At 36.0% G+C, this 13,627-nt stretch overlaps 1 protein-coding gene across 1 annotated transcript in view; it reads left to right on the top strand.

Moving 5' to 3' along the window:
- The window catches only part of Ect2 (epithelial cell transforming 2), a 103,101-nt gene that overhangs the window by 54,305 nt on the left and 35,169 nt on the right, over positions 1-13,627 (top strand). Inside the window, exons 18-21 of the mRNA XM_023717807.1 lie at positions 1,844-1,922; positions 2,083-2,202; positions 5,506-5,644; positions 7,869-8,023. Coding sequence (XP_023573575.1) covers positions 1,844-1,922; positions 2,083-2,202; positions 5,506-5,644; positions 7,869-8,023 — 493 coding nt within the window. The remainder of the gene's footprint in view (positions 1-1,843; positions 1,923-2,082; positions 2,203-5,505; positions 5,645-7,868; positions 8,024-13,627) is intronic.

The following is a 13,627-nucleotide window of genomic DNA, read 5'->3' as shown; positions in this document are numbered from 1 at the left end:
CTGGTGGGCTGAGCTGGCCACACACACCTCTCTCTCTCTCTCTCTCTCTCTCTCTCTCTCTCTCTCTCTCTCTCTCAAATAAAAAATACTCAGTAGAAAGGGGAGCAAGGATATATTTGTTTAATGTTCTTAATTCTTTTGTTTGGATTGTCATTTTTTTGCTTCAGTAGTGCTTAGGTTTTTCTTTTTCTCAACTGTTTTAATGCCCTCTGTGGTTTGTTTTGATGGTTTTGTTCTGTTGTTATTTTGTGTTTCCTTATTCCAGGTTAATACGTTTTCAAGTATCAGGCATTTTTTACCCTTCATCCTTCAAGTATTTTGTTTTCTGTTTTGCCTGCCCTTTCTCTTTAGGGACACAAAAAGTTCATTTGTATTTGGCCTCTTGATTTTGTTCCATAGCTTACTAATGCTTTGCCAATTTTATTTCTTTAAATTTTTATTTCTCTATTTATTTTTCCTTTTCGGTACTAAGAATTGAGCTCACAACCTCACACTTTTCCAATTTTATTGTTTAATATTTTAGAGTTTTTCTTGCTGTCTTCAATTTTATTAATTTTTTCTGTACTATCTAATCTGTTATTCTTATTCAGGAAATAACGGTGTTTCATCTAAAACAGTATAGCTTACATCTTTAGAAGCTGGGTTGGGACTTTAGAAAACATATACTATCTTCCATCTTTTTGCTTGTTATATTTCTTTCCTTATTTGAACCTGTGAATTGTGCACAGCAACTTTAAATTGTTGACTAATCCTCTCCTCAGTGTCAGTTTCAGTTTTCCCCCTCATCCTGAGTCCTATTTTCTTGCTTCTACGTGGCTTGTGTTGCTCTATTGGACTCTGGATATTAGTTTTACTTGTTGAATGACAGATATTTCCATAATGCTGTAAATGTTCTTAAGATTTTTTTTTTTGTTCTGGGATGCAGTTCAGTACAGTTTCAACTTGCCCTGTGTTGCTTTTAAACTCTGTTAGAGAAGTGTAAGAACAACCTTTCATTTAGAATTAATTTTCCTTGATGATGCATGACCCTTCTTAGTATTCTCTCTTGCTTTTTCACTTGCATTGATTAGTGCACTCTGGCTGACAGCACTGTTCTGTGCTGTGTCAGCACTGAGCACTGTTGCCTCTCATCGTTTTGGATGGTTCTCCAATCTCAGTTTCCTTATGGACAGGAACTGACGCCTGCTCAGCTGTGTATAGAGTGAGTCAATCTGCAGCTCTATGAAGATTTTTCTGTGCGCAGTTCTCAGATTTTTGGTAATCAAGCCCCTTTTCCTGACAGGACTCCCCAGCTTTTCTTCTTTTGCTTACTGATGTAGCAGGGCAGGCCCTGTGCTTTCTACTAAATGGGAAGAAGTTTTCTCTCGATTGAGGGCAAAGGTAGTTGTGCTTGCCTTCTAGCGTGCACTATCTTAACTTTCTTGATATTTTTACTTTTTTTATTATTTCAGACAGAAGAGTAAACCTGCTACCTTTAATTTTTTCTTGTCTAGACTCTGTAGCCTTCATTTCTGTGTTCATGAAGTGGTTAATATGTGACTTGGGAAGACTTGCATAAAACCTGAAGTGAACTTCCATGTAGAATTTCAGATTTCAAATCTTTAACCTGAAGATTTGGGCAGGTTTGGAAAGTGTAGTGACTATAGTAAGATATATGCGAGTAAAACGCACTTTTCTGATAGATTCCATAGAATATTTTCTAATGTGGGATACTTTAAAGGAATGTTTTAACAGATGTATTTACTAAAATTAAGATCCATTCACATGAGGATTTTTTGTGTGGGAAATGAGCTGTATATGTATGCTGCTTTCATCTTCTAAAATAACTTCATTAATTTTTCAGGCATATCAATGAGGATAAAAGAAAAACAGAAGCACAAAAGCAAATTTTTGATGTTGTTTATGAAGTAGATGGATGCCCGGTAAGAACTTTTTGATGATTGTCGTTTTCTTTTTCTTGTTAATGAGGTTTTTAATACACTTAACATAAAATCTTGGCATTTTTAAATCTTTTTTAAAATCGTTGCTTATTAAAAAAATTATTTGATACACGTGATCTCTTAGTGTTTTCAATCTCTACAGGCTAATCTTTTATCTTCCCACCGAAGTTTGGTGCAACGAGTTGAAACTGTTTCTCTAAGTGAGCACCCCTGTGACAGAGGAGAACAAGTTACTCTCTTTCTCTTCAATGACTGCCTTGAGGTAAAGTTGTACTTCACATAGTAAAGTAAAGCTGTTGTCTTCTGTGACTTGCTGGAACATTTAAAAGCAGGTTTGATTAAAGTGGAAAATTCAACCTAAATAATCCGTGTTTTTAAAAACTCAGGCCAATTGTTGATTTAATACAGTATAATGCTTTTACAGGTCTAAATTTCCATGACTTCATATTCAAGTCAAAGTTAAAATTTATTTTTATGCAAATAAAGGCCTAGGTCAAGAGTTTGGGGAGCTTCATATTTCTGTGTATTTTTATTGAATATTTGCAAAATAATTGTGAATTCCTCTTTGAACTTTGAGATTTTTCCAGTAGATAGGAAGTCAGCATTTTATTGAACATATTCATAACTTGATAACTTACTATTGTGAATTTCTCTGGTTTTTTATTTTTCATTAAATGAGCAGATTTTACAGTAAATGTATGGTCAGTATGTCAGATAGGGTGCAATTAATCTAATTCTAAAATTCTCATCCATTCAAGTTAAATTTTTCTTATAAACCCCTACAATTTTGAATTAAGTTGATGTGCTCTTTTTTTTCTTATTCTTTGGGCATATATTTTCATACAACTAAACAGTCTGCTAGATAAAAAGGAGTACATTTTTCTTCATCTTAGAAGAGATAAATGTTCTTTTTTGATAAAGCAGACATAACAGGACTCATTTGACACTTCTGTTACTGGGTAACTTTCTCTTGCCTTCATCAAAGTGATTGGTAGTTTTCCTTTTTCTTTTAAAGTCTGTGCTCCTTCGTTTTGTCCTGTTTCATTTTATTTCTCTTGAAGTTTTGCCCTCTGCTATCATGTACATTGTTTTGTAAAGTATGAAATACAACGGAATCTTGTATTTTAGAGAACAAGTCATGCAAACAGCAGTTACAGGTGTAGTAAAGTATATATCAAAAATTGGTTTGTGTTAAATGTAGTTTTTTATTATGTGGTTAATTAAAAATAATATTTTTCATTTGGTCAGTTATTTACAAAAATCACAAAAATAATGATCATAAATTCAAGGCTAGAACAAGAGCTGTCTACACATTGCGACCTGCCTGGGCAGAGGAACACAGTACACAATTGACTGTAGTCTGAATTGAGAAAGCCATGAGGCAGGTAATTGTGGACTCTCTTTCCCTAAAAAGAATATTAGCCTGTCCTGCTTTTGGGAATAGAGAGTAGGCAAAGGGGGCAGTCAATTTCAATTGTATTTTACCTAAATTCACATCATCATGGCCTTTGACCAGTCTCTGTACATCTGTTTATGTGCTTCTCTTAAGGCATTTTTAGGTTTCTTTCTGTCGAAGTCCATAGGTGAATTGGCTCCATTTACGTATTTATTATATTAGGCTATCTGATCTTCCTTGCCAATCCAGTCTGATTTTATCTTCTAGTTCCTGGTGGAGCAGTGACTTAATTTTAATCTTATACTACCTTCCAAGTCTCTGTAATTGGCTCATTGATTTCGCTTATACTTTAATCTCTGTGGTTGGTCATCTCCTGTACTTTCAGTGTCCCTGGCCTCACGTTTTCTTCACTGCCTACTGACTTTTTGTTCTCTCTTTTAACTTCTGAGTCTCAGAATCATTTCAACAGAAACTGCTTGAAATTTGGATATCAAAATTCAAGGTCTTAAGTAACTTTTTTTTTTTTTTTTTTGTATTTTAGGGAGGGGTCTACAGGGTGTTCATGGTATTGCTACTAGGTTATATTGGTAGTGATCTGCCTGTTTACAGCCTCCAAAGCACTGGGATTTAAATTCTTTAATTTGCTTTTTTTTTATGTTTTTAGTACAGGGTCTATAGGGTTTCACTACACAGATCAGGTTTATAGTGATCCTTCTGTTTTCAGCTTCTCAAGCCCCTCTCAGTTGCCGTCTCAGTGCAACGTGGGGGCAGGTCCAGCAAGGCATGCCAGGGGTCAAATCTTTAATTTGCTTAAGAAAAATGAAACAGCAAATTTGAGATAAAATGATAACTTCCTTAACCTAAAACCTACAACAAGCATCATACTAAGTTATACAAGTTAGAAATAGTCTGTGTGATTATAATTTATGTTGTATTCTCTTTAATATAACAGGTAATATTTTACTTATGCTTAATTGATTTTAGATTTAAGGTTATTTTTTCCTATTTATATTTTATATGCTTTGAATTTTTATTCCTTTATTTGCTAAAATTTGTGTCATCAGTACTAATTTTTTTTTTTTTTTTTGAAATGCTTTAAAATCTTTATTTGGCTTAGCCTAATTTAAAAGAATATTCACATATTACAGTGAAAATAATTATTTTAAGTTGCTATTGTGTATTTTCAATACACTTAGGTAAATGAACTTTTAGCAATTAACATGTAGTATAGATATGCTTATATTTCTGCGACAATGTAAATGATATACTGACTAGCTTTTCCTGTTATTAACCTTAACACAGAGTAGTACATTTTGAGTTTTACTGTCTCATGTTCATGATGATGATAAATCAATCTCAGTTCTAGTAATTGATTCTAAATTCATTTTATATGAGTATCATTCGATGAAATCTGTTGTTATACTACAGTTTTTTTAAAAAAGGGCAACAAACTAGGCTTTCAAGGAAATAAAAACAAAAATAAAAAGGCCTTACAAAGTTCGTAAAACCTCATTATATTGTGAATCCCTGGTTCTTGTTTCGGCTTTGCTCTTGTCTTCTCCAGTGTTGCCTTACCCAGCACTGTCTTTTGTGTGAGCACCCAGCCCGAGTAGGTGTAGCCTCAGTGCCTCCTTGAACCTCGTAATTGGCAACATTAGTGTTTAATGTATTTTCAATTCTTTATGTTTGTTTTCTTCTGTTGTATATAAATAATAATAATGAGAGCAGGAATTGCTTATTTACTCTTATTTACTCTTTGTTTTACCAATCATTTCAGAGGACCCCAAAATATTTTAGTTAAGTTAAACTCTGTTATCCTTTGAACTTAAGGCAGGTCACAGAACAGCTCTTTGCTTTTCCGGAACTTGGGCTTTTTTATTCAAGGAACCTAATCCTTTGATATTAATGCTTCTCCCAATGCTTGTAGTTCTTTTACACTGTTAGGACTTCGTACACATTGTGTCCTTTGGCTTGCTTTTCTGACTTTAGAACTCTTCTACGTGAGCACGAGCATTTCTGCTGTACTGGTATGGTTTTGCTCACAGAGTAGCTATACCTGTGAAGTGACTAATACTGAAATAAGTTGTGTATACATTTATATAATTAGATCTGTATTTGGAGTTTGTTTTTAGTCATATTCCTGATGACTTTTTCATCTTCTATAAACAGATAGCAAGAAAACGCCACAAAGTTATTGGCACTTTTAGAAGTTCACCTGGCCATACTCGACCCCCGGCTTCTCTTAAGCATATTCATCTAATGCCCCTTTCTCAGATTAAGAAGGTGCTGGATATAAGAGAGACAGAAGGTATGCTTATTATACAAATTATTGGCTAAATAAAAATAGTTTATATTCATTGATGATGTAATTATTCCCTTATGGTTGGTTTTTAAACTGATGAGTTACCTGTAAGTATAATTAGTTAGTCTGGTAAAAGTACTATAATTGTGTTTGTGCCTCTGTCCTGTTTTTCTGTCTAGAAACATACTTGAGTTGTTTTGGATTTTTTTCGAATGAAAATGGCTACCTCATCCAGTAGGATGTGCTTATTCTCTAAGAATTAAAGATTTTTATTTCATTTTTTTCAAGAGAATAAAAAATAATTTTAAAAAATCTATTATAAGTGATGCAGAATTTCACCAAACAAGATGATAGGAATTCAGCAATAATTGTTATATTGCCTATTGTCTTCAAATTAGTAGTTCAGATTGCCAGATAGAACCATGGCAGACTGGTCCAAAAAGTTAAAAGAAGAAAAAAAATTCAAGCATTAACTGTTCTTTCAATAGAACAGTAGAAATCAGCAGTATAATTATCCAAGTGATCCTGTGTATGTACATGTACATTAAAATAGGGCTTGAGCCTTATTCCCACATCACAACTTTTGTTTTTAGAATCCTAAAGAAATTACTGATTTATTACCTATATTTTACAGCATAATACCTTTCCTATTACCAGTGGCTGTGTTTTTGTTTGTTTTGCTTTTTGTCTTTTTGAGACAGTGTTTTACTGTGCAGGTCAGGCTAGCTTTGATCTCACTTTATACCCCAGGTGGTCTCAAATTGACAGTATTTCTCCTGTCTCAGCCTTTAGAGTGTTGGGATTACAGGAGTGCAGCACCCCAGGCCATATTTAAGATAACGATTAGGAATAGGCATATGTGAAATGAATATACCCAAAGCAACTGGTAGACTTGACATAAGGTCACATATAATTAGTTAGCTTTCTATTATTGTTACAGAATGCCTGAGAGAATCAGCCTACAGAGAGGAGAGTTTTATTTTGGTCTATAGTTTTGGAGGTTTCTCTCCAAGACCTATTGTCCCCACTGGCTTTGGGTTCGAGGCAGCACATCCTGGTGGAGAGCATGTTGTGGACTGGACTATTCATCTTATGGCTGGAGCATCATAGGAGAAAGGAAGACCAGGGTTCCACTTTCTCCTTTAAGAACATGTTTGTATTGATTTTAAACTTCTGTAACCTAGCTGGGTATGGTGGCGCGTAACTGCAATCCCAGCACTCAGGAGGTTGAAACAGGGGGATCACCAACTGATTGAGGCCAGGATTTTGCCTACAAAATGAGTTCAAAGCTAGCTAGAGTTAAAAGTAAAGCCCTGTCTCGGTGAAATAAACAAAACCAAACTAATGAAAAAAACAAAAAAATGACACATACACACAAAGAAAGAAAAAGACTCCCTAAGCCCACCTCTTACAGTTTCCACCACCTCTGAATTGAGCTGGCGGCATAGTAGCATAGGGGGACACCCCATACCCATAAAGTGTTGCTGCATACAAGGAAAGCTTGTTCTCTTAACTTTAGTAGTGTCCAAGAGCATTCTCTGAGGGCCTGAGATTCCCACCTATGGGTGTGAATGGTGTTACCTGTTTAATTGGCATCTGATAATGTGTGTTTATGGCCATAGTTTGGATTACAGGCATATATAAATTTTATAATGTAAGCTTTTTTCATTATTGGTTCCTTTAATAATAGAAGGTATGAGAGTTTGTGAGAAATGATTCTTAAAACAAAAATGTGAGCAGCAGCTTGCATTGCTGTTTTTACTTGATTGTCATCAAAATGTGGTATACTTACTTAAATAACCTACATTTTGGGAGATTTTCATTATGAAACAATTTGTTTTAACATTTCAGTCATAAAACATTTAAATGATAGTTTTAACATTTGGGTATTTAGTAGTAAGTAGGTTTTTACTGAATTATACTAGTATTTTAGTTAGAAACTTAAATTGCAGAATTTTAAGAAGTGATATCTAATTTTTTCTTAAACTTCATATAAAATGTTAAATGGCATAAAAAATACTGCTTACTTAATATTCTAAAGTTATTGTTTTCCTATATATTATTGTTCCTTTCAGTGCTTCAGTTTTTATGGTGAGGTTCTTCATTTAGTTGAAAAAAGAGAGGACAGATAGGGTAGAGAAGAGATAATTTCGTGGGCATTTTGGTGCACTGAGGAATCTAAATTTAGAAATCTCTAAAGCATATAAACATTTACTCTGGTTGAACCTAGATTGCCGTAATGCTTTTGCCTTGCTTGTGAGGCCACCAACAGAGCAGGAAAACGTGCTGCTCAGTTTCCAGATGACATCAGATGATCTTCCAAAGGACAGCTGGCTGAAGATGCTGTGCCGACACGTAGCCAACACCATTTGTAAAGCAGATGCGGTAAGCTCTTAAATCGGTGCTCTAATGAAAATTTAAATTTCATGGCAGGACGCTTAGACCTGTACATTTCTGAATTGTGTTATAAATATACAATTATGGATGTAGGAGAATTTCAGTTTAGTATATATGCAGAAAAATTAGTTGTGGGTATATGCACTAGTTTAAGTTATTTGGAAAGATATAAGAAGTTTGGGTACATGAAATATTGAGTCCTTGCTTAGCAACAAGCCCTCATAGCCTTCTAGCTCTTAAGGTTCTGATTTAGTGAAGTTTGGGGCTTGTAAGCCGCAGTGTCCTTTTATGCAAAAATTTAACCCATTTACATTTAAGGTAATTATGGAAAGGTAAGGTTTTATTTACTACAGCCATTTTTATCATTTGTTTTTTAAGTTTATTATAGTTGTTTTCTTTCACACTCTTACTATCAACTTTCATAAGTGATTTACGCCAGCAGTGTGCTTCCTGATTTGAGTTTGTAGATCGTAGGTTTTTCCTGTGGTTGCCATTAGAATTAATAAAAACATCTTTTGCTTATAATGAGCTATTTTGAAAGATAGCAATTTGACATGATAATGATGGTAATAAAAGGAACAAATAAAAGAATATACAATACTAATAAAAAAACTCCACTTGGACTTCATTCCTTCCTACAGTCTTGTATTTTAGGGAAGGGGGTTTCACTGTGTAGATTGGACTCATAGTGATCCGCCTGTTTACAGCCTCCCAAGAACTGGTACAGGCATACTACCATGTCTAGTCTCAATTGCCATTTCAGCACGCCCTGGGGGCTGGGCCAGCATGGCAGGCCTAGGGATTGAACCCTGGCTCCTGCGCCTGCTTGCAGGTGCTTTAATCCGCTGAGCTATTTGGCCAGCCCTCCTTCCTACAGTGTATTTTAGTACACGATTTTTACAGGGTCTCACTACACAGATCAGACTCATAGTGGTCCTTCTGCCCCTCAGGCACTAAATTACGGGTGTGCGCCACCACGCCCAGTCTTAAGTCATGTCTCAGTGCATAGAGAGAAGCAGGGCTGGCTCGGCATGCCAGGGATTGAACCCCAGTCCCTGCGTTTGCCTAAGCAAGCACTTTAGTCCACTGAGCTATCTGGCCAGCCCTCCACGTCTTGAATTTTTGATGTCTATATTACCTACATCTTAGCATATTAATGTAAGTTATTGCTGTCTTTTTTTTATATTTTAGTCTTCATACTAAGGATGTTTACATATCATATTTACAATATTGTATGAGCATTCTGAATTTGTCTTAATTTGTGTTCTTACTCCTTTTACTATTTCTTGCAGGGCAGTTGTGAAAATAAATTTCTTCAGTTTTTGTTTTTCATTGAATGGTTTTGTCTCTCCTTTACTTCTAAAGGACAGTTTTGCTAAGTACAGTATACTGGATGGCAGTATTTTCCCTCAGTTACACCACTGTTCTGGCCTGTCAGGTTTTTTGCTAAAAATTGTGCTGTCAGGCAGATTGGAACATCTTTATGTGATATTTCTTTCTCTTTTTTTCTCTTTCTCTCAATCACTTTCCTTTTTTTTTTTTTTTTTTTCTTTGTTTCTTCTTTTTTTTTTCATTTTTTTAGCCTTAAGAATTTCTGTTATTTACCTTTGAGAATTTTACTGTATCCTGGGGTAGACTTGATTGAATTAAATCTAACCTTTGACCTTTTTTACAGCTGAATATTTGTTTCTTAGGTTTGGGACATTTTCTGTTACTATTTATTTGGGTACTCTTTCTGTACCAATGGTGGTAGAAGTTCTCAAACCCAGTAACTCAAATAAATATTCTACTCTTTTAATGGTGTCCTACCATTCTTGCAGGCATTCTTTTTGTTTTCCTCCTCTGACTGTATATTTTCAGATAGCCTATCTGCATTTATTCCTTTTTTCCTTTTGATTTATCTTAATTGATGCTTTCTGTCATATTTTCAGTTTTGTACAGTGTATTTTTCAGCTAGAGAATTTCTGTTTGAATTTCTCATTAGTAGCTTTCATCTCTCTATTGGAGTTGTCTGTACGAATGTTTATAGTCTTTTCTCTGTTTTGAAGCTTAATTGAATTTCCTAAAATGTAAAGCTATCTTGGACTTCCTAGCATAGTGGTTTCTATCTGTTCATAGTGGTTGCTGTCTGTACTTTCTGGGACCTTATTTGGACTGTTAGATGAAGTCTTTTGATTCTTTGTGTGCAACATCACTTGAGCACTGAAGGCTTAGGTATTTATTCCAGTCTTTGTATGTGGGCTTTGTGTCTGTTTCTCCAGAAATTTTAGGTAGGCTGCTGTGTTCTGTGATCCTATAGTCATTTCTGTTATTTTGGGACTAGGTGATACCCTATGTCCATGTTTGCTGTGAGTGTGCTTTTGGGGTGTTGTCACTGTTTGTAAAAAAGGTTGAGCCAAATCCAAATTTGTTTCAAATCTGCAGTGGTATGGTGGTCATTATGAAATAGGAATACCTAAAAAGGATAGTTCATCCCTGAAGTCTCTCTCTGGGGCTGTGGTAGGCCCAGAAGTCAGTCCACAGTCATAATGGCCTGAGTTTGGTTACTATAGGCATGTCATATCCTTAGCTCACAACTAACACAGCACTAGTGTAGGAGCAAGGCCCACGCTACCATGGGCTGCCTTCTTCTGAAGTACACATGGGCCCATAGATTGCTGCAGGCAGGTTTAGGTGATGCTGACTGGACTAGAAATCCTGTAGCCTGGGACCACAAATCTCTGCCTGGCAGTAGAACTGTTCTAGTGACTGTCCATGGACGCAGGCCTGGGAATGGATACTGTATGTGTTGGCTTTCCTTTTGCTGGGACAAAGTACACACAACTTAAAGGGGGAAAAGTGTTTGTTTGGCTTACAGTTTCAGTCTGTGGTCAGCTAGCTCCAGTGTAGGAGCATCATGGTGCTAAGGTGTGATGGAATAAATGTACTCATTTCATGGTGGCTGGGTAACAGAGCACAGGGGAAGAGTGCTCTTTTTACCTCCAAAGGCATGCCCCCAGTGACCTTCCTCATAGTAGTACATCCCACTTTGAACCTAAGTGGATGAATCCATGTATAAGTGCAGCACCCCACTGAGCCAGCCAGTTTTCTAGGAGTCCTTAATCAAAGTTGATGATTAGTGGGCCTACGTGCTGTTAGGATGTGCCCAGTGACAGATTTCACCAGGCTTGGACTGAGTTGCAAGACAGCCCTGTGCTAACTGCCCTGCCTTCCCTTAAGCGTATGGGATCATGCTCCACACTGTAGTGCTGGTAAAGTCAGTACCTTGGTTAGCAAAGTCGACAACTAAGCTGTGCTGCACCTGAGTCACACAACTGTAAGAATGCACACAGTTCTTGGGGTTGTCCACAGGACAGGTCTAGAGGCTTTCTCTATGACCATTGATCTTGGAATAGCTGTGCTACCAGAGGTTTCAGGATTAGTGGTAGAAGCAGTCCCTTGGCTGCCAAACAGGACACTCAGCTGGGTCATACCTGAGTCTCAGCTGCAGAGACCTGTGTAGTTTGGGTAGGTATGCCCCAGGTCTACTTCAAACCTGGCACTGATGCAGGCTAAAATTTGAGTGTCCCCCTGGCACAGAGGTTTACCTCATGCCTTGTCAGGTTTAGAGGCTGTATCTCATCTCTGGCCTGATATGGGGTCTTTGGTTTCTGTATAAGTTGGGGCTTACTGCAGTGGGTTTTGCACTGAGCTCTAAAAGCCTGTGCTGGTTTTGTCACTTGTTTCCTAGCAGGTGGAGTCTTGCTCTTGTTCCCTGCTCTGCTGTTCAAGGCTATGTGTAACTGACATAGTCTTTTTGCCTCTGGGTCAGCAGTTTTTGGGTTTTTGCCCATACCATGTTTTTCCCTTGCGAGCCTGATAATAGGTTTGAAATCTGAGGCCTAGATTTACTTTCCTCTTCTTCTGCCAACCATGAGGCATCCCATGTTGCTTGATGATGGAAAAGGGCAAAGCAATCTCTTTCCTTCCTGCTTTCCTTAGAGCATCTTTTTCTTACCCTAAAAGCAAGCAGTGTGGTCTTTTCCCTAGCCTCCTTGTGAAGATAGTTTGCTGCATGAGTAGCATTTCAGGCTGGTATCTCTAGTGTTGGGGGGGACCTACTGCCCTTGAATCTACTCAGCCACCATCTTGCTTTGTTCTTGTCATAAGATTTTTATAGCTGTTCTTAGGCCTATAATGGTTGTTACAGTTTGAATAAAAATGTTTGGGACTAGAAGTATTTCAGAGTTCGAAATATTTACATAGATTTTGCTGGTTGAGCAAAATCTGAAGGTTTTGTGTATTGCATTATTTTTAAGGAACATTTTAGAATTTTAGATTAGGGATATTTAGTCCTGTAATGCAAAAGGATGGCCTTTGTAAATAATCTTACTGAAGTAATAGGTGTCATGACATGTTGCTTTCCTTACCAAGACAACTTGCCACCCCATTTCTCTCATACCAACTTTTAAAATCAAATGTATACTAATAACATGAAGATTAAAGTGAGTATAGATGAGATCAAATTTAAATTAGACTTGCCAGAAATCTCTTAGCGTGTCTTGGCTCTTGGATGAAATCTAGGTCCCCTAAAAGATGACTTAATTTCTTTCTTTCTTTTCTTTTTTTTTTCTTTTTTTTTTCATTTCTTTCTCTGTATACATGGTATACACTTGTGATAGAGAAATATATAGAAGCCTTACTCTTTGCATGAGTTATGTAGATTAAATAGAATGCCCTGGTAGACCACTGTTTTCAGTACAATAGCACTACAACTCAGATTAGTCTTAGACATTCCCGTGGGAATAAAGTATTTTGTTATACTTAAATCTGACCTTGGAGATAAAGATAATATAGTTTGTAAAGTACATAATCCTTAATTAAAGCTCCCCTACCTAACATTTGAATAACAACTTTAAAAAAAAAAATTATATGGGCCAAGAATATGTTAGCATATATAATGGAATATTTGTTTTATAAGAAGGGTCACCAAGGGAAATACGTTATTACATATAATAGAAATCTGGCAAGAAATATGAGGACAGCTTTGGTTATTAAGGCTTACAAAAATGATTATTATATGGAAAGTTCTTTGACAATTATAGTATCCATATATATAATATGGACTTGTTACAATATAGTGATTACTTATTATAGAAATTAGTTCTGCATTACCAGGATGTAAGACTAGGGGAGTGATGCAATCCTTTTAAATTTATAGCCCTAATACTATACTGAAGTGTAAAATTAGTGGGAAATTTTCCTTAAGATATACTCTATTGAATTACTAGCCACAAAATGACTAATAATCTTGGAACTGAAACAGAAGCAGCAAATGCAAAACATCCATGTAAAGTATAATTATCCACAAGATGGCAGCAAACATTTAACTATGTTCTGGTTTGTACTCTTAGGCCATACAATTATTTCAGTCTGCTAAAATTTTGTTCTTAGAATTATGTTTGTTCAGATATTCAATGACTTCAGTTGACTTCTTTCCAGTATTTATAATTTTACACATAGTAAATTTTTAAGAAGTCCTAAGTATATTATTTGAGAAGATTTTGCCATGTTGAAAAGTGTTTCTCTCTCTCTCTCTCTCTCTCTCTCTCT

Source organism: Octodon degus, unplaced genomic scaffold (genome assembly GCF_000260255.1).
Source record: "Octodon degus isolate 3935 unplaced genomic scaffold, OctDeg1.0 scaffold00055, whole genome shotgun sequence".
Lineage (NCBI taxonomy): Eukaryota > Metazoa > Chordata > Mammalia > Rodentia > Octodontidae > Octodon > Octodon degus.
This window is presented reverse-complemented; position numbering and strand designations above follow the sequence as displayed.